The following is a 21,084-nucleotide window of genomic DNA, read 5'->3' as shown; positions in this document are numbered from 1 at the left end:
AGCAGCCAGCCTTATCTGAGAAGCACTTATTCATGTGAGTAGCATGTTTGAGTTTGGAGGATTTGACTTTTGCTTGTATTTAAACAAACTATTTCTGCAGAAGTGTACATCAAACAGTTGTACAAAGTGATGATTATGTTTATACAGGTCTCTTCTTGCACTATATGAATTTTAAAAATATTTTTCAGTGCATAAGAATAACCATACTGGGGTAGACCAATGGTCCGCTTAGCCCAGTATCCTGTCTTCTGACAGTGACCAACGCCAGGTGCCCCAGAAGGAATGAATGGAACAGGCACTCACCAGCGATCCATCCCGTCATCCACTCCCAACCTTTGCCAGTCAGAGACTACGGACAACTGAAACATGGGCCTGCATCCCCAGCCATCTTAACTAATAGCCATTGATGGACCTATCCTCCATGAACTTGAGTTCTTTTTTGAACACAGTTATACTTTTGGCCTTAACAACATCCCCTGACAATGAGTTCCACAGGTTGACTGTATTGTATGAAGAAATACTTCCTTATGTTTGTTTTGAACCTGCTGCCCATTAGTTTCATGGGGTGATCCCTAGTTCTTGTGTGATGTGATGGAGTAAACAACACTTCCTTATTCACTTTCTCCACAGCAGTCATGATCTTCTAGCACTCTATCATTTCTCCCCTTAATCTCTTTTCCAAGATTAAAGAAGACTGAGAGTGTTCATTTCTCCACAGAAGCTGTTCCATACCCTTAATCATTTTTGTTGCCCTTCTCTGTACCTTTTCCAATTCTAGTATATCTTTTTTGAGATGGGGAGACCAGAGCAGCACACAGTATTCAAGATGTGGGTGTACCATGTTTATACAGTGGCATTTGATAATTTCTTAGTATTTATCCCTTTCATAATATTCTATTTTTTTTTATCATATGGGGCAGATGTTTTTGGAGAACTGTTCACTGTGACCACAAGATCTTTGAGTGGTAACAGCTAATTTAGACCCTATCTTTTAAAATATATAGTTGGGATTATGTTTTCCAATGTGTATTACTTTGTATTTAACAATGAACTTCATCTGTCATTTTATCATCTCGTCTCCCATGTTGGGAGATCCTTTTGTAATTCTTTGCAATCAGATTTGGACTTACTATTTGGAATAACTTTGTATCAGCAGCAAGTTCTGCTACTTATTTACCCCCTTTTCCAAGATAATTTATGAATATGTTGAACACCACTAGTCCCAGTACAGATCCGTGGAGGACACCACTATTTCACTCTCCTCATTCTGAGAGCTGACAATTTATTTCTACCCTTTGTTTCCTGTCTTTTAACCAGCTACTGTTCCATGAGAGGAACTTCTATCTTATCCCATGACTGCTTTTTTAAGAGCCTTTTGTGAGGGTCCTTGTCAAAGGTTTTCTGAAAGTCCAAGTACACTATATCTACCCGAATCACCCTTCTCCACATTAGTTGTCCCCCTCAAAGAATTCTAATAGATTGGTGAGGCACGCTTTCCTTTTACAAAAACCATGTTGACCCTTCCCCAACAAATGGTGTTCATCTCTGTGTTTAATAATTCTGTTCTTTACTATAGTTCCAACCAATTTGCCCCATACTGAAGTTAGGCTTACCAGCCTGTAATTGCCAGAATTGCATCTGTAGCCTTCTAAAAATTGGTGTCATATTAGCTATCCTCTAGTATGGAAGTTGATTTAAGTAACAGGATACATACCATAGTTAGTAATTCTGCAATTTCATAGTTGAGTTCCTTCAGAACTCTTGGGTGAATCTCTGGTTCTGGTGGCATATTACTGTTTAATTTACCAATTTGTTCCAAAACCTCCTCTATTGACACCTGAATCTAGGACAGTTCCTCAGATTTGTCACCTAAAAACACTGGCTCAAATCTCCATCATGTCCTCTGTAGTGAAGACTGATGCAAATAATTCATTTAGCTTAGGGTTATATTTGGGGTTCCCCCAAAGAGGACACTGCCAGTTGGGATGGGGGCAGGGGAAGCTGGAGAGGGAGGGGATTCAATTGGGGTGTGTACTGGAAGGGATACCTAGGAGGCACCGGAGGGGTGTAGTATCGCTCCCTGTCATGGTGGCAGGGAGGCTGGAGCAAGCCCAGGACGCAACACCAGCTATCAGTCAGCATCTCCCTGTGGGATCCCCCTCCTTAGGGCTGGGAGCTGGGGTCCGGCAGCTGTGGCTGCAGATGAATGGACCAATCAGTTGTGGATACATGAAGGGACCAATCAGGAAGCAGACCAATCAGGGATCTTTCTGAGCTGCAATGACTGCTGTGCAAAAATTCCAGACATGGCCTGTTATTTAAAAAAAATCTGACTAGACAGAAGGCAGTGGATCAAAAAAAAAAGAGGCAATGTCTGGGAAAACCCAAATGTATAGTAATCCTAATTTAGCTTCTCTGCTAGAGTTATGTTCCTTGAGTGCTCCTTTAGCACCTCATTTGTCCAGTGGCCCCACTGATTGTTTGGCAGACTTCCTGCTTCTGATGTACTTAAAACTAGTGTCTGTTAGTCTTTGGCTAGTTGCTGTTCAAATTATTTTTTGGCTTGCCTAATTATACCTTTACACTTGCCAGAATTCAAGCTCCTTTTTGTTATCTTGGGTAGAGTTTGACTTCTAATTTTTAAAGCGTGTCTTCTTGTCTCTAACTGCTTCTTTTACTTTCTTATTTAGCCACAGTGGCACTTCTTTGGTCCTCTTATGTGTTTTAATTTGGGTTATGAGTTTGAGCCTGTATTATGGTCTTTTTAAAGAGTTTCCATGCAGCTTGCAGGCATTTCACTTTTGTGACTGCACCCTTTAATTTCCATTTTACTAGCTTCCTCATTTTTGTGAAGTTCCTTTCCTTAAATTAAATGGGATGGGTATGTTCAGTGTCTTCCCACACCCCAAAGATGTTAAATTCAATTACATTATGGTCACTGTTACCAAGTAGTTCAGCTATAGTCACCTCTTGGATCAGATCCTGTGCACCACTTAGGAGCAAGTCAAGAATTGTCTCTCCCCTTGGGGGGTTCCAGGACTAGTGCTCTAAGAAGCAGTCCCTAATGGGGTCTAGAAACTTTCTGTGCATACTGTTCTGAGGTGACAAGTACCCAGTCAATATGGGGATAGTTGAAATCCCCCATTAGAGATGCTATAAAAATAGAAAATACAATAATAATCTCCAAGAGCATTTCACACTCACCATCCTGGTCAGGTTGTTGGTAGTATATTCCTGCTGATATATTCTTGTTATTCAAGCATGGAATTTCTATCCATAGAGGTTCTATGGTATAGCTTGATTCATGAGATTTTTATTATATTTGACTCTTTCACATAGAGTGCCACTCACCCACCAGCACAACCTACTCTCTAAACCCCTCCCCCTCAGCTGATCTCAGAACTCTAAATCTTCCTCCAGAATGGTCTAGTCTATTGGTCATGGTATTACAATTCCCGGCTCTGCCTTTGTGAGCTAATTAGGAGAAGTCATGTGTCTCTCTGGGCCTCATCCTCCACCCCTCCATCTGTAAGAGTAGAGATAAGAACACATGCTGACCTCACACTGGTGTTGTGAGGGAAACTACATTAGAGAGTGAGAGGTGCTCAGATATTACAGGAATGGGGGCTGGTCCTGCCTGAAGTGCCATCCTGTAGCAGGTCATGGCATGATAGACATAATGCCTCAGTTTCCCCCCTTCAGTTGACCCATAAAACTTCACGTCAGTCTCTCCTCTCCAATTACTACCCCTCCTTGGGGGCAGTTTTATTACCCAGTGTGTCAATGATCCATAATATAAGTCCATACACATAGGCCGTTTGTCACCCCAGTACAAGTAGTCCTCTCATACCTCAGTACCCCCATGTACCACACACCGGTACCTTTGACCACACACACATTCCCTGTTAGCTCTCTCTTCTTCCTGTACCAGGACAGCCACACTAGCCCCTCCAGGCACAGCATAACCCCACTCATCCCAGAATCTCTCTGCTAGATGCACTCTGGCCAAGGGAGCATCCTTCACTCCACACCCTCAGTTCCTCTTGGTTTAGCTCTCCAGCCCTGGAGATGTCGCAGGTAATAGCCCTATTGCCCCATTGCCTTCAGCCTGCTCCAGCCCTTGGCTCTGGCTCTCCAGCTTAGAGTTAACAGGCAGCTCCCTCTGCTGCTTTTCCTCTTACCTTCAGCCCAGCAAACCTCTCTTAGTGCAGTTCTACCTTCAGCTTCCTTCTTGGCCCTGCCACAGTCCCCTGGTCTCTAGCAGCTCATACCTACCCAAGGGCGGATCTAGACATTTTGCCACCCCAAGCACGGTGTCATGCCGTGGGGGGCACTCTGCCGCTCGTCGGTCCCGCGGCTCCGGTGGACCTCCTGCAGCCGTGCCTGCAGAGGGTCCGCTGGTCCTGCGGCTTCGGTGGAGCTGCGGGACCAGCGGACTCTCCGCAGGCATGCCCCCAAAGGCACCCTGCCTGCCGCTCTCCCGGCGACTGGCAGAGTGCCCCCAGCGGCATGCCGCCCCAAGCACGTGCTTGGCATACTGGGGCCTGGAGCCATCCCTGTACCTACCCTTCCAGATTGAAGCAGCCTACTTTGGCACAGTGGGACTCCCTGATTCTTTATAGCCCAAAGATGCTCTCTTAATCAGCCAAATTTGGAGCAACTTCATTTACTGGGGCCAGCCACCTGTGGCAGGGGCCATAGAAGTGATAGACATGAAGAGATTCTATCTGCTATGACTAGATATAATCCTAGCAATTTAGGCCCCTATTCAGGACTGCACTTCATCTTCAAGTTAAACACATGCTTCAAGTGTTGTCCTGAGCTGGGAACTTAGTTTCAAAAGTGTCTTTCCTCAACTGCAGAAAAAGAGTGTATAAAACACCTTTCACTGAGGGGCTGCCGCCAGGCCCAAAATACCTTCAGAAAATGGGTTGAAAATGCCTTTGATAAGAAGGATTGGCTGAGACAGATGTCAATGGGGAATGAGTGCCTCTCGCTAGACACAGTTGCCTGCTGCCCTGAGATAGCAGATGGCAAATGCCAGCCAGGACTGGGCTCTAGAGCTTACATTAGTGAAGGCTTTTAAAAAAGACATAAACCCCAGCCAGCATACTAGACTATACAACTCTGGGGGAGAATTTTTGTCGTCAATAGAGTGAACATATCTGAGCTAATTTACTTTTCGGCATAATTCTTTTGCCCATAGCTGTGTCCCCATAGAGATTGGTGGAGAAAGAATGGAACATTCACAGTTCTCCATAGAAAGCACAGGTTAGCCATCCAGGCAATCTAATTACCTCTCAAATGAACCCCTCCAGTCCATTAAAAACACTATTTTTTTCTGATCAGAACAATCCATTAAACACTGCTCAGCCTGGATTTTCACATTTACTAGAGTTATCGGAATTAAAATGTTCTGAAAGGATATTTTAAAGTTCCAATTCTCATAGAAAATGCCTTAGGAGCAAATTCCGCTTGCCTTTCTCATATGACTTCCAAGGGGCTACTCAGATGAAGGTGGCAAGCAGGATTTGGGTTTATTGTATTATAACAAAAACAAAAGTAGGGATTCCATAAGGACCAGAGAAAAAAACCAGTTTTTTCCCAGCCTGAAAGAAAGATGGCTTTATGGATAAGGCACTGCATAGGCACACAGATTTGAGATCAGTACCTGTCTCTGCCACAGACATCCTGTGTAATCTTGGGCATGTCACATCACCTATCCGTACCTCAGTTTCCCCATCTGTAAAATGGGGCTAATGATATTCACCACCACTGAAGTGCTCTGAGATCTACTGATGAAAAGTGCTGTGTAAGAGCAGCTATAAAATGGGGCCTATAGTTGTTTTTTTGTCATAAGAATGGCCCTACTGGGTCATACCAAAGGTCCATCTAGCCCATCCTGTCTCCTGACAGTGGCCAAAGCCAGGTGCCCCAGAGGGAATGAACAGAACAGGCAAGTATCAAGTGATCCATCTCCTGTCGCCCATTGCCAGCTTCTGGCAAACAGAGGCTAGGGACACCATTCCTGCATGTTCCGGCTAAGAGTCAATGATGGACCTCTCCTCCATGAACGTATCTAGATCTTTTTAAAAGCCTGTTAGTATCTTGGCCTTCACAACATCCTCTGGCAAAGATTTCCACAGGTTGACTGTGCACTGTTTATCTGTCTTATGTACTTAGCCTGTAAAGCCTTTCTGGCAGGGACTGTCTCTTATGTACCTAGCACAATGGGTCCCTGGATGTCAGCTGGGGCCAGGGCCGGCGCTACCATTTAGGTAGCCTAGGCAATCGCCTAGGGCGCCAGGATTATTGAGGGGGTGGCATTTTTCTGGGGGTGGCAGCAGGTGGCTCCGGTTGACCTGCCGCAGGCATGCCTGCAGGGGTTCCGTTGGTCCGCGGCTCTGGTGGAGCTGCCGCAGTCATGCCTGCGGATGGTTGGCTGCTCCCGTGGCTCCGGTAGACCTCCCGCAGGCATGCCTGTGGCAGTTCCACCAGAGCCACGGACCAACAGACCCTCTGCAGGAATGCCTGCGGCAGCTCCACCAGAGCCGCGGGATCAGCGCGGGGGGTGGCGAAATGGCCGTGCGCCCAGGATGCGAGAAACCCTGGCGCCGGTCCTGGCTGGGGCATTGATACTACCATAATGTAAACAATACAAAAACCAAACAGCTCTCTGGACCCAACTGCCACAGCGAGCTCACAGACATTACCTTGCTCCAGAAAAAGAGAAGAGCTGCATGGGATTTTGGAGTGTAATTGTTCAGCCTTCTGCACCATTGACTAATGAGCCTTTTTGTGGGAATACGGGCCTTACCCAAAACCGCACGTGTCTTTTGGCTGCCGTCAGTGGCTTTTGGCTCAAGCCCTGATACTTTCCCCATTATTCACCTTACTGGTGCATATCTAAACTGGTGAGTAGTCAGTAAAAATCAGTGGCCAGAGCCTCTGTTTTGCAGACTGTATAGATCTGGTTGAGCAGGCCACAAATAAACTGCCAAGGCATATCTCAGGCAGGTCTGTTGGGGGAGAGGCACAAAATACTTTTATTTAAAGAAACACCTAAGGCCTAATATTTTGTTGAAACCTAAAAGGAATATGGAAACTGCCATCCTGGCTAAGAGCAGTGGGTCATCTAGGGCTCAATCCTGCATCACTGAAGCCAATGGAAGTTTTGCCATTGACTTCAATGGGAGCAGGCGCAGGCCCCAAGTCCACTGTCTATCTCTGGCAGAAGTCTCTACCCAATGCCTGAATAAGGTGAGAAACACCAAAGTGGACAGTTTGGGAGTAATTTACTCCTGGGGGGGGCAAGGAGTTTCTTCCCAGTCCCTTCAATTACATTGGTTAATACCTTGGAGCATGAAGTGTTTTAGCCTTTTCAAATGTTAGGTGCTTAAAAAAACAGCCAACCAAAAAACAATAGGGTATGTGACTGTGGGGTGCTTTGTTAGTCAGAGAAATGGCCAACTGATAACTCCAGCTAAGCAAATCACCACGCCAACCTCTTGTAACAATGAGTTTCACAGACTAATCACAAGTTGTGCAAAATTGTTTCCCAATGTCACTTTTTTGATTTGCTGCCTTTCAGTTTTTAATCAACTGTCCCCTTATTCTTATATTTCAAGAGGGTAAATCGGAGTACCCTGACATACCTCCTCTTTACCATTCATTATTTGTGCATCCTCTGCTATGTCCTTCCTCATCTGTCTCCTCTTTAGATAATCTCAATAGTTTCATATGGAAGGCTTTCCATGCTGCTGATTAGTGTCGTTCCCCATCTTGGAATGTAGTTGGAATCTATTTCTGATCTATCTTGCTTTTATAGTGGGGTGGCCAGAGCTGACAACAGTGAGGATGAAGTAGCGCTTTATAGCTCAGCATTACAATATTTCTAATATTATTCTCCATCCCAGTCCTTAACATCGTAAGGTTTGACTGCCAAGGCAATGCAATGTCAGACCCAGCATTTCTATACAACCACTCTATGCTCTGGTTAGTTTGTGTGTGTATGGATTTGTTTTCAAGTAAAGCGCATCACAAGCTTGCAGTTGTGGTTTTCTGAATATATTTATTCTGCAATGCTTGGAAAAGGGATATTTACAATGGGGACTCAAATGATCTTCCTACCAAACAGGGCAGATTTCAAGCCATCACGGTAACCAGAAACCAGTTTGCTTCTGGCATTTTCTATTGATCAGCAGCAATGCATTATCTCCCAATTACAATATCCAGCCCAAGGTGTACCATGAGTAAGAAACAAGGCAACTTCTAAATAGCTTGCCAGCAGCTAATATGGAGCAGGAATGCAGTGTCCCGACACTAACGGGTTATGCTGACATTACAGTGGCTGGGGTGCCATAAATGCTACAGATCAGGGAGCTGCTGCCACTTCTTCAAAGTGAGGAGCACATTTTATATAGGGTGTGTCTGGTGGATGGTTTTCCATTCTATTCATAATCACCTGGGGGACCTCCCCTCTTGTTTGTGTTCAGCGGGGCCTCTCCCCCTCCTACCTATGATCATGTAACAACCCGTGGAAGCTACAGGAATTGCTCACAAGGAAAAGTAACACCAAGGAAGCATTTAAAGTGCTTTTAGCAGGTCTTTCAATAATATTTAGCATGTGGAAATGGAAAGGAGGCACCAGCACCATGTAACCCGCCAGCTCTCAGCAGGCCACAATGTGGGATTATCCAATCTAGATTAGACAAATTAGTAACAGTTTAGTGAAACTCACAAATCAGTGTCACAAGGCTTTGTTTTATATACCTCTATTTATTTACAAAGTTCACAGGACAAAATGACGTGTTCTATCAAACCCACAAACTAGCAACTATTCTTTGTCCTCTTGTTAATTTAACATTTTGAAGGGCAAAAATCCAGCCTTGCAGGGGTGAGAAGTTGCTGCAAGGCAAAGGCTGTATGTGTATGGCATGCTATGAGCTAACTGGCTCCTCTGCCCCATGGCCTTTATTCTAGCCAGCCAGTGCTCCCTTTCGTTAAACTAACGGGTTTTGTCTGAGAATTTTAACGCCTGGGAAGGGTTTGAGTCAAACGTTGCTTTCTGGGGAAGTCTGTGCTGGAATTTTTGAGTCATGTTTTAACATGTCCATTCATACCATTGTAAACATTAGTATAGACAGGACACACACATGTTACTACACTAAGGATACACAACCACGGTAGTTAACATGGGTTAACTAACGTGTTAAAACATAACTTAAAGCATAGCCATGTGATCAATTACGCTGATGTGAGTGCAGCTTAACTCCATTGGTTTCAGGGGAGTTGTTCCACATTTACATCAATGTAGCTGAAAGAAGAATTTGGTTCTTCATGTATAAGCAATATGCTTTGACTTTCCGTAGATAACGATACCTTGTCTTCCTATAGCTCTGCCTGACCCCACCACATTCCTCACTAAAGCATCTTGTTTTAGTCTGGGTTTAAAATTTGTGGTCTCAGTCACAACTAGAAAGTTAACCTAATGTGAGCTAATTATTGTATATATTTAATAAGGAACAACACTGCTATTAAAATTATTACAGAGGATTGGTCCCTATTATATAAATTAGAGACCCCTTAAATTGTACGGGTCATGCCTAAGGGACTGATCTGGAAACAAGCATGCACATGAGCAACTTTACTTGGGGGAGCTTCGTGACGCTAGTCGTGTGAGTAAAATTACTCATGTTTGCACAATTAGACCCTAAAATCTTCAACTCCAATCTTGCAGGACACTCATATGGATGGACCCCTGCACCTGCAAAGACCTCCTTGCAGCTGGGCCTTGTAATCTGTAAGATCTTGTTAATGAGAAATCAATTTCAAAAGGGCAAGGCCGCTCTTGGAGGTTCCTTGGCCATCAAACCCAAACAGAAGAACCCCAGTATTTGGAACTGTCTCTCACAGCCAGTCCTAAAAATTGCACATAGCAACTTTTACCGATTGACATGTAATAAGTTAACAATGGAGTTTCCAGGTAATTGATGTCACCTTGCCCTTTGCTATTTTGTTGCCTTTCACTAGTCCTAGGCCAGTCTCACGATTCTAAGTTGCCTAGTCATTTTCTCTGTTAACAGAACAATACAAGTAGTAAGAAAAAATACAGTACAAAGAATTATAAAACTCCACAAATAGCAAAACAAAAATCTAGTCTTTTCTGACTATAATGCTAGAAATTAACTGCCCTTCCTTTATAGATTCTCTCTCTAGAAGTCCATCTGTGAAGCAGTCTCAGAAGGGGGTTACATACTCTTTTTTTATGCTAGTGCTGGTCTCAGTGTAACCACCAGTATCTCGGGTAGCACTGAAAACCCTTTCTCCAGATCTGCGTGGGAGCAGTAGTTTGTAGACGGCTGCCCTGTATTTCTTTGAAATGAGGTTGTAGAGGATTGGGTTGATGGATGCGCTCAGATAGAAAAGCTGCAAAGCGAATATATTAAAGTACTGGGAGAAAAGCATCATGCTGGTATCCTGAGTGTTTATAAATATGATCCTGCCCACATGGAATGGCAACCAGCAAATTATAAACGCCAGAACCACCACAGCTGTAAGACAAAACAACACACACAAAATAGTTAAGGGTCAGGATTCAGACACATGAAACCACTAACATTCTGAATGTCTAGGTACCAAAACGTATCATATATTATAAGTCTGATTCTGCTCTCATTACTTCCTCTCCTTACACTAATGTAGATCAGGAGTAACACCAGTGAAGTAATGAAGTTATATTGGTGTAAGAAAATAGGAACAGCATCACATCCATTAACTACTTTTCAGAACAAAACAAGGCAATTGAGACTCTCTCCAGCAAAATTCCTAGAGATTATTTAAACGGGGGGAAAGTACATATTTCAGTGAATATGAAATTGTAAACGATTGTATCTTCCCTGGAATAGCAAACACAGTAAAAATGAAATTATGGAACATTTTTAACTTCATTTATGTAGTACGAAAACTAAGAGGAAAACCGGAATGAGGGGAGTTTTTGTAAAAGTGCACAGCAAATCTATTTTTGTCATTGATTTATTCTTTAACGTGGATATGTTGAAAAGGGCTGTACTGTTATGCCTGCTCTAACACGCTGCATAGTTAATGTGTTCTCTCTACTGGGCTCTTACTGTAATCTACTGTGTGCATTATTTTTAATTATTTCTATTTACAAGTTCACGAAACACATACAATTCCTTTGTATTACTTGTGACTTTTCAAAAGATAACATATGGCCAGTCAATTATAGAAAAGTTTAATGGTCCAAATTCATCCCTTGTGTAATTCCACTAGCTTCAAAGGAATAACCAAGGATCAGTTTGATCCATATGTCAAAAGACACTGTCAACTGGAAATTCACATTTCTGTCAGAAAACTTGGTCCTATTCTAGTAAAAAGAAATATTTAAGTTTACTACACTTGAAAGAACTTCGCAAACATGTATTTTTCTCTAGTGGTTTTAGTTTCTTTGCTTGTGCAACTGACAATGCTCTGTATGTAGTCAGTTTCTCTCTTGTTAAAAGAGCTTTACATATGGCAACAGAGGCAGAAAAACCTTCTGAAAAACATTGGCCATAATGTATAAATGATGATCAATCAACAACTGGAATCTTTTAAAATTAGCCAATATATTACAAAAATTAACACTGGCAATGTTAATTCAACTCTATAACTGTTAAGAACCTAAAACTAATTGTGTCAATGCATGCAAATAACTGAATTGTTTAACAAGATCTTGTTAATGAGAAATCAGTTTCAAAAGGGCAAAGTCTAAAATCTATTGTATCCATTTTTCTCTAAACACTTATATCACAGTTATCACAGAGTATTTTAGTATCTCCTCTGCTTGCAAATAAATGTTCTGCATTCCTGCAAGCATTTGCGGCTTTGTGGTCTAATCAATATTTTCTAAATACATAGACAGCTGGGAGCCACATGTTCAAATACCGGCAGGGTCCGTTCAGCCCTTTGTATTTCTCCCGTAGCTGTCTGATACAAAATCGGTGTGTCAGATGAAGCCTTAGATGTTAAGGAATGAAAATCAGTGCCATTGAAGTAAATGGGAGAATCACCATTGACGTCAGTGGAGCCAGGGTTTCATCACAAGTCTTCTTTGCTGCATGGACCCATAATGATTTGTCAGCCCTTTTCATAAACATGCACCTGTCCCCAATTCTCCATTCCTTTGCTGCCGGTCTGGTTATCCACCTCTGAGACAGCTGAATTTCAGTGGTGCTGATGACTATGGTGCATGAAAATGTATGAAAGCAAGATTTAGCAAGTACACCAGAAAAATCTGCTATTAGGCAAGGGAAAAAATCTCCCCAAGGAAGAGGCAGAAGCCTCATTATTAGAGTAATTTAACCTGGGCAAAGCTTTGGAGAGAGCATGAACCTCACCTACTGCTAGAAATTGGCCGAGTACATCTACAGGGACCAGTGGTGGCTTGCTGAGGTCAGAGGTCACCAGGCCCCACTGAGCAGTTTGACCTAAGGGATTTTTCCACCTCTGATGTCCCTGCTCTCAGACACATCCCTGCTGAAATCAGTGGGGTGCAGACACTGGCCGCATTGTGCCCTATGAGGTCTCAGTCCTTTTCACCCTGCAGTTCACCCTGGAACCACCTAGGGTGACCAGAAAGCAAGTGTGAAAAATCGGGACAGGGGGTGGGAGGTAACAGGGGTAATAGTTAATAGGAATTAAAAAAAGCCCCAAATATCAGGACTGTCTCTATAAAATTAGGACATCTGGTCACCCTGGAGCCACCCTGCAGAGGTGGGCTGTGGGGGGAGTGTCAGGTTGCCTTGGTCTGTACACAGCTGATCAAGCCCAGCCTGGGGGGAGCTGGGCGGTACCTGAGGACTGAGTGAGGGAAGGGGCCGATTCCCTGGGACTCACCCAGGATCCTGATGGTCTGTTTGTGCCCCTTCTCCCTGAGGGCTGCGTTGGGGCCCTGGGGCCGGACCTTGCTCCTCCACAGCGCCCTGCCGATGAGGCCGTACAGCACGTTGAGGCAGAGGACGGGCAGGATGAAGTAGCTGGTGGTGACCCACAACATGATGCCCAGCAGGCCGGACTCGGTGGCCAGCGGCGTGAGCCGGCACTCGCGGCTGAAGTCGGTCTGGTTGTCCTGCTGCTCCACGCCCACCAGGAAGAAGAAGGGCCCGGCCGAGAGCAGGGCGAAGGCCCACAGGGCCCCGATCACCGCCTTGACGCGGCGCTTGGTGATCACCACCTTGGCCTTGAGCGGGAAGCAGATGGCCAGGTAGCGCTCCACGGTGAGCGCGGTGATGTGCAGGATGGTGCAGTAGGTGCAGGCCTCGCTCAGGTAGTGGGAGAGGCGGCAGAGCAGCTGGCCGAAGATCCAGGGCCGGGAGCGCCAGAGGCGGTAGAGGTCGAAGGGCAGCCCCAGCAGGATGAGCAGGTCGGACACGGCCATGCTGCCCAGGTACAGGTTGGTGGTGGTCTTCAGCTCCCGGCAGCGCCGCAGGATCAGCACGGTCAGCACGTTCCCCGCCACCCCCACCGCGAAGAGGCCGAGGCACACGGCGGTGACCGGGATGAGCGCGGGCAGCGGCAGGGAGCTGCAGAGGCGCTCGTCGCACGGGGACCCCGCCCACGCCTCGCCCTGCACCCTCGGCGCGCTGCTGTTCTCGCAGCCGCCCCCCATGGCGGCGGCTAAGCGCGGGGCTGGGGCTCGGGCGCGCTGCCCGCAGGAGCTGGGAGAGAGGCGCCCTGGCCGCAGCCCATGGTGGGCGGCGAGCGAGGCGGGGGCAGCAGGAGCGTCCGCTCGGGCTGTTCTGCGGCCGGGGGCAGAGCTGGGAGCTGCCGCTGCTCCGGGGCTGAGCTCGGCTCCACTGGCCCCTGCGCTCCCCGCGGAGCTTATATGGCCCGTTCAGAGCAGTCGTTTTTCAAAGTCTAATCGAGTGACTGGCCCCAGCACATCGGAAGCCCATTTTTCACCGCTGGGAAGTGAGCACGAAAGCCAGGCAGCCCCAGGCGTGCCCCTGTCGCCAGCCCCGTCCGCGTTCACAGTCAGGGATCAGCGCCCCGCCTAGGCGGAAAAGGAAAAGTGCTAGTCAGGACCGGGCAGTGGTGCTTTAAACACCGAACCGAGCCATGGCGCTAAGGGAGAGTTTTTCGTTCTTTCTTTTACACTCAGCATGAATTGAACACCACGTTCCAACAGATCTCAAAACAAGCCGAGCGGAAACCAGCGATTTTCTCCTGCTCTCAGCCAAAACCTTGGATGTTGGATGCGGTCACCCACTGAACAACCGTCAAATGCGTTATTTGCCTGAAAGTTCTCACCGCCGAGCTCACCCTTCAAGGAATATGACCTCAGCTTCCAATTTGTAATGAAACTCAAAACTATAGCTCGAGAGTATCATCCAGCTTCTGTTGTGACTGTTTCACACAGATCTATTTTCCAGTCATGCTACATTTAAAATGTAGTTCTTCAAGCAGAAAACGTGCACAATTTACATGACAATGTTGCGCTGGTAGACACAACTGCATTTTAGAATCTGAAATACCCGGTTAAAAGCTGCAGTCCCTGCTTTGACCTTACTCACACAAAATCCCCTGTGGAAGTTTTACCTAAACAGGGGCTGCAGTTCAGTATGACAAAAATAGATTTAAAAGAGATTGTATGAATGGATCATGTGGAAAAATTGATAATTTTCTTCTGGGCAACAATTAGCTTTTTTGTACTGTAACTCCTATTTTAAATCACTGCTTCTTAGTCTTCTTGCACTAACTTCTTGTACTGCATAAAGTAGGATTTTTACAATATTTAGGAACTACAGAATATTGTTCAATGAAATTGAATTTCAAATAGTTTAGATTTAATACGCATTCCTTTCTTCACTAACAAAACAATATGGTTATGAAAGCAATAAGGAAAATAATTTACAGGAAAGCAAAGCTAAGTTTTAAGAAAGACACAGTATAGCAATGAGGAATTTTCCTAATCTTCCTATCAGACTGATGTTTGAGACAGTGTCTGGTCACACTCATTTTGTCATAGAATAGACAGAATGCTTAAAACCTTGCAAAAGGAGAATACTATTTTACATGAATTGTTGTCTCATTAAAAACTATGTCTGTCTGCCAGAAAAGTGGGGAAGTCCAGGAATAGTACAGTTATATCCAAAGATCAATTAACAAACATGGAAAAAGAATGATACTTTTATTTTCCACACATTTTAAAGATACTTTTGCTACATAGTTTGTGTATATTTCTATGAGATTAAACATTTTTCATCTGTATGAAGTCCAACAGTATACAAGTTTAAAGTGATATGTTTGGTACTGTATCGATAACGTTTTAAAAAGGTTAGAGTTTTTTTGGAATGTACAGTATATGAGGTAAAATTAAGATTACATTAAAAACCGTCTTCACTGCAGAAATCTGCACTGAGGTTCAAATGGCAAATACACTATTAAATGACATTTACTATCAAAAATAGGAGTTCATTTGAATTTTACTATGAAAAACATAAGCCACTGCAGTTTAACTGTAGTGACAAATCTTACCATTTTAGACATTCAACCATATAGAAATCTCTGGGCTATTACAGTCAATCTCATTTGTACTGCCGAACATGGCACTTTTAAGAAGGTTCTAGAAAACATCTGCTGTCACTGTATTTTGTGGGAAGATATTAGCCTCTACATAAAAGTGACAAATTTAAAATAAAATGTAGACATACAGTACATTTTAAAGACAGATCATTCTTACCACTTGAGGACCAAGTTCTTATCCATTTCTTTTTTAAAACAAAACTCAACAACATTATTCTACAGCACAGATCATTGGACGTAGAAACAATTACAATACATGCCCGTTCTAATAAGAGAAATTCTTCAGAGATCTTCAAAACACAAGACAGAGGTTCTTTTTATTATTATTTTAAGACTGACAGAAGTGCTTAATACCATTAAAAATGCTAAATCCAAAACAAGTAGAAGTCATTAGTGATCCACTATCTTGTAACTGAAATAAATTAAAGCTAATTACAAAATGGATAACAGATGTAAGTGTGATGAGAGAAGATTTTTTTTAAGATAGTTTCACTACAAGCTTTATGTAATTGGCAGTCGTTGACATCTGGCAAGATGTTCAATGGGCTACTTGATAAAGTTCAGTCTGGTCATTCAAGAACTCACAAATGCAAGCTCACAAAACATTGATGAATTATGCAATTGCAAAGTGCTCTAATGCAACATTAACTACATGCAATCAACAATTTGATACAGTATTCAAAGAGACATTACATTAAATGTTAGGTTCTCAGGAAAAAGAAGGTTGAAGTTTTCTGGTGCAAATTATTACACTCCCCCCTTCCCCTGATTTGGTGCCCCAAAAAACAAAGGCAGTGCTTCATTCCAGTGGCCACGGCAAGTCAATGTAGGGGTAACAGCAAAAATTATGGTTATCCAAGAAAATTTATACACATTATCAATAGAGGGCACATATATCTATATAAACAGCACCCAATCAAATAAAGGTCTTATTTCAAAAATGATTTTTAACTTAGTTCTTTATAGTGTTAGATCAAAAAAGCTCTCTCTCTTCCATGTTTGTAGGAAGGTAAAGAGGCCTTTTTTTGAGTAAACATATCGGGGCCAAGATAAACCACTTGTGCCATATCTTTTTAGTTTTACAAAATGTATACTTGCAGTGGAAAACTCTACATTTCGATAAGAATCTTCCTTCATGCATTCACTTCCATCCAGTTTACTGCCTGCAAAATGCCCCTTCTATTTTCATCATAATCCTGCTTCCCAAATAATTAAGAGAAATGAGGAGGTAGAAATACAGCGCTAGATTGCTTTCACAGCATCAGACTAACATTTTATACAGCACAAATTTGTTAGTGTAACTTAAATGCATTTTACTTATTTCTCCCTCCCCCCTTATGGTACTAATCCTTAAAAATGTGGACCAGGTTACCATTATTACACTCCTGCTTATTGGTCATAATCTTATAATGATACATTGCCTGCCTTGCATAAAGTTTGTACTGCAAGAAGGCATGTTAAAGGAAATATTTCTGTGGCTTGCATTCTATAATCTGTGCCAGCATCTACTTAATAAGCATTTTAAGTGGCTGAAAAGATGTGCTACAGTCCCAATGCTGATGCTAAATGCCTGTTTTTGTAAAAGCAAGAGAACAGAAATATTTTTAGAATATGAGAATGTAAAATGTAATGGGCAGCATTCTAAAAGAAAATGGTTTTTCTCACTTTATTACAAAGTACTGAATGATAAAGGCAATCAGAATGGAAAAGGTAGCAAAGAGCAGAAGGATGACAGCAGCACACTGTTCATCACTTAGTGTCTGTTGTGTCCTTGAGATTTCCACAGTGTCTTTGTTGGTGCTGGTTGGTGGTTCAGTTCTCTGAGAGATGAATAGTACTGTGGTACTGTAGGGGCCTATCAGGTCCTGATGACCTACTGTTTCTTGGCACTGTCGAATGGCACACACACGAAAACGATATTCACAGTTCAGCTGGAGGCCTGAATACCGGAATGACCAGTCAGGCCCTTTATAAATCTGTCAAGAAAAAAAATAAAATAAAAATAAACAAAAACACTTCTAGCAAACTGGCACATTGTGTTTACTGTAAAAATTTAAACAAAATGTCATTCCTATAGTTTAATACAGGGATTGGTAACCTTTGGCATGCAGTTAGCCGGGGTAAGCTGGTTTGTTTACCTGCCACGTCCGCAGGTTCGGCCGATTGTGGCTCCCATTGGCCGTGGTTCACCATCCCAGCCAATGGGGGTGGCGGGAAGTGGCGGCCAGCCCCCATTGGCCTGGAACGGCGAACCACTGCCAGTGGGAGTTGCAACTGGCCGAACCTGTGGATGCAGCAGGTAAACAAACCAGCCCGGCCCTCCAGGGTGCTTACCCTGGTGAGCTGCTAGCCAAAGGTTGCCGATCCCTGGTTTAATATGTTTCTATGTTTACTGTTGAAGTTACTGTGAAAATCGCAAGTGCTACTGAATCACCTGTGTTTTCAATGACATTCTTCTAGCCATACAGGCAGAAAAAATTAACAAAGATTAATGGAAAATAACTTTAATGCCTAATTAAATTTATTTTCAGTCTTTTGGTAAAATACGTAGCATTACAAACTCCACTAGATCATAACTTGCAAAGCACCAAATTTAGCTCCTGTAAGAAGCCTTCACTTTAAGTAAACATTTTAAGTGTCAAATACGATGTAAATCTCATTGTCTCACAATGGGTTTCTAGGTGATTAATTAGATGTCAGATTGTACGCAGTGTTGTTGTAGCCGTGTCACTTCCAGGATATTAAAGAGAAAAGGCAGGTGAGGTAATATCTTTTATTGGACCAACTTCTGTTGATGGATATTAGAGAGACAAGCTTTTGAGCTACTCGGATCTCTTCCTCAGCTCTTCATTCACGCTGTTCCTTAATCTGAGGAAGAATCTGAGTAGCTCAAAAGCTTGTCTCTCTAATAGTCACCAACAGAAGTTGGTCCAATAAAAGATATTATCTCACCCGTCTTGTCTCTAGATGTCAGATTACCATATTCATCAATTCTAACCAAATCCAACACATTTTTGCTGTACTTAAGCTACACTCTTAAAAAGACCACCACAAATTCTCCCAGCAAACTCTGGATCCAATAAAGAGCCTTGAATAGGGCTGGATTTAGGGGCAGGCAACCGCCATTTTTGTTGTTATCATGAATAAATACAGATTTACAGATCCTAGCTTGCATATTTATCGTCTTATATGTGAGGGCTAAATCATGCATCAAAGTCGTAAAATGGGCTACAAATGCAATAAAAAAATAAGGTATTCAGAAGTTTAACAAATGGAGGGTGGGGGTGCTGAAGATGGTCCTTGCTTGGGACTCCATTTGGTCAAGGGCTGGCCCTGCCTTGAAAAGCCCTCTTTGTGATTCTTTTTAACCTCCCCAATTCAGTGGTCCCAACACTCTGTTCCTTAATCTATCTGTTGGGTGACTAGGCCCTATCTTTCACTGAACTCACTGCTGCTTCAACATTCTGAATGCCGGCCTCACGGAAAGCTGAGGCCTGGTCTCCTACGGATCCATGTTTATAGATCCATTTATGTCTGTGGAAGTCTCACTGAAACCAATGAGACTTCATGTAGGCATAATGGTCTGGGTGGGTAGATTCATATGCGGTGTGGATGGCCATCACAAACACAGCATATCTTAATTTCTCTCTTTAAATGCTTTTATCCTTTTCTCTCCCATATTTCGATCTCATATTTAAGTGGAGTACTGGTAGCAGTAAACAAACATCAAATAATCCAAAACCTTTTCCTATAGTTGATTTCATAGTATTGAACATGGTCAAACAAATAAATGCATGCAACTACTCATCTGTTTAGTGGTGGAAGAAAAAATCAAAACCTGTTTTCTAGATTTAGGTCGGATTCTGTTATTCATTTATACTTACAGGGTTAATTTAGTTGCATAAATACCTACTTTCTTTCACAGGTTAATAAATCTAAATAACTCTATGTAACCCTGTTTTGCTTGTCTTGATGCAAAATCTGATTTAAAGATGTTTTATGACCTAATATAATTAATTAGCTGTACAGTCAGATTTCATATAGGTATAATACATTTTCAGAGGAAATACAGTACATTAGGTGTATGCTATCAAAGTAATAAACTTCTCAAACTGAATTTGCTTGACGATTGTAAAAATAGTACACAAGAGCTCTTTCTACTACTTGCTACATAAAGTGTTACAACCAAAATGTCACATCACATTAAGGGCATATCTTCTGGTCTGGTACAGCTATACTGACAGCTGCCCTACTTTACACCTGGTGGCCCATGGCCCCAAGTGACCATTCTGACAGCTAGGGATTGCTAGAATGTATAGACACCTTGGAGACCCCCTTCTTTCTAGACACAGTTCCCACACCAAGGGATGAGAGATAGGTTGTATAGGAAACCCTATAGGAGACCTATGCCACAAGAGGATTCCCCTACACAGAGGGCACCCTCCACTAGTAGGTCTTAAGGCTGGCCATGTCTATACTACAGGGACTACAGTAGCAGAGCTACAGTGTTGTAGCTCTGCTGGCATAACCCCAGAGTGTATGCACAGCCTGTGAAAATGGTGAGGTTTTTCTGTTGCTGTCATCCCCTAAGTGTTGGTAGCTAGGTTGATGGAAGCAGTCGTCTATCAACCTAGCTGCATCTATGCTGGGGATTAGGTCTACTTAATTATGGTGCCAGGGGTGTGGATTATTGCACTTAGCTGTGTTGACCTAAAATTTAAGGGTAGACCAGATCACTTTTTTGTATTGCTGGAGTAGCAAAAAGCATCCTTAACGGACAAGAGAATCTGGTTCTAAGGCCATGTCTACATTGTAGATCAGCACTGCTGCAATCGAAGCTGCAGGTGTCGATTTACCAGGTCTAGTGAAGACATGCTAAACTGATGGGAGAGCGCTCTCCCATCGATAGTGTACTCCATCTCTCCAAGAAGAGTAAGGAAAGTCAGCAGGAGAGTGTCTCCCATCGACCTAGCGCAGTGTAGACACCATGGTAAGCGGATATAGCTACGTCGACTTCAGTTGTGTTATTCACGTAACTAAGTTATGCTACTTCAAATCCATTTACTGCGGTAGTATAGACCAGCCCTTAGTGGTTTAATCTAATGTATGTGTTCATTTACACATTACAGGCCAGTTCCCCAGCTGATGTAAATCAGCGTAGCTCCACTGAAGCTCTGCTAATGTGCACCACCTGAAGATCTAGTACTATACATTTTGTAATGAGCAGTTAAGTACACAGTTTCTATCTTGGCTATTTCAAAAGGGCTTCTCACTATAGTATCCACACACCTTTAATATTCTGTTTCTATTCAGTACCCTGCTTTAATTTCCAGTGATAATTTTTACAAACTTAATGCTGCCTTTTTAAATCTACCTCAATTTACTGTGCTAAATAATTAGTGAGGCACATGAGATCACACAGATTGTTCTTTCAGTGTCAGGCTTTACAAGTAATCTTCATTTTCTTTTACAGTATATTGGTAACATGAATCACTTATC

At 43.1% G+C, this 21,084-nt stretch overlaps 2 protein-coding genes across 9 annotated transcripts in view; both read right to left on the bottom strand.

Annotated features, from left to right (window-relative positions):
• Positions 1 to 10,196: 10,196 nt before the first annotated feature.
• MLNR (motilin receptor) lies at positions 10,197 to 13,669 on the bottom strand. The gene is made up of 2 exons (XM_050950560.1): positions 12,898 to 13,669; positions 10,197 to 10,553 (listed from the first exon to the last, which is right to left on the bottom strand). The coding sequence occupies exons 1-2, from the start codon at positions 13,667 to 13,669 to the stop codon at positions 10,240 to 10,242; spliced, it is 1,086 nt and encodes a 361-aa protein (XP_050806517.1). The 3' UTR covers positions 10,197 to 10,239.
• Positions 13,670 to 15,173: 1,504 nt separating this feature from the next.
• FNDC3A (fibronectin type III domain containing 3A) overlaps positions 15,174 to 21,084 on the bottom strand; it is a 200,295-nt gene continuing 194,384 nt past the window's right edge. For all 8 annotated transcript variants that reach the window (XM_050947435.1, XM_050947493.1, XM_050947442.1 and 5 more), the window contains one exon: positions 15,174 to 17,561. In XM_050947435.1, the coding sequence (XP_050803392.1) occupies positions 17,247 to 17,561 (315 nt within the window). In that variant the 3' untranslated portion in view covers positions 15,174 to 17,246. The remainder of the gene's footprint in view (positions 17,562 to 21,084) is intronic.

This window comes from Gopherus flavomarginatus, chromosome 1, assembly GCF_025201925.1.
Source record: "Gopherus flavomarginatus isolate rGopFla2 chromosome 1, rGopFla2.mat.asm, whole genome shotgun sequence".
Classification (NCBI taxonomy): Eukaryota; Metazoa; Chordata; order Testudines; family Testudinidae; genus Gopherus; species Gopherus flavomarginatus.
This window is presented reverse-complemented; position numbering and strand designations above follow the sequence as displayed.

Excerpts from the sequence above, each read along its gene's own strand:
- MLNR (XM_050950560.1), bottom strand. The coding sequence starts at position 13,669 with ATGGGGGGCGGCTGCGAGAACAGCAGCGCGCCGAGGGTGCAGGGCGAG. Across the intron at positions 10,554-12,897 it reads ACAGACCATCAGGATCCTGG|CTGTGGTGGTTCTGGCGTTT; the intron begins GTGAGTCCCAGG and ends TTTGTCTTACAG.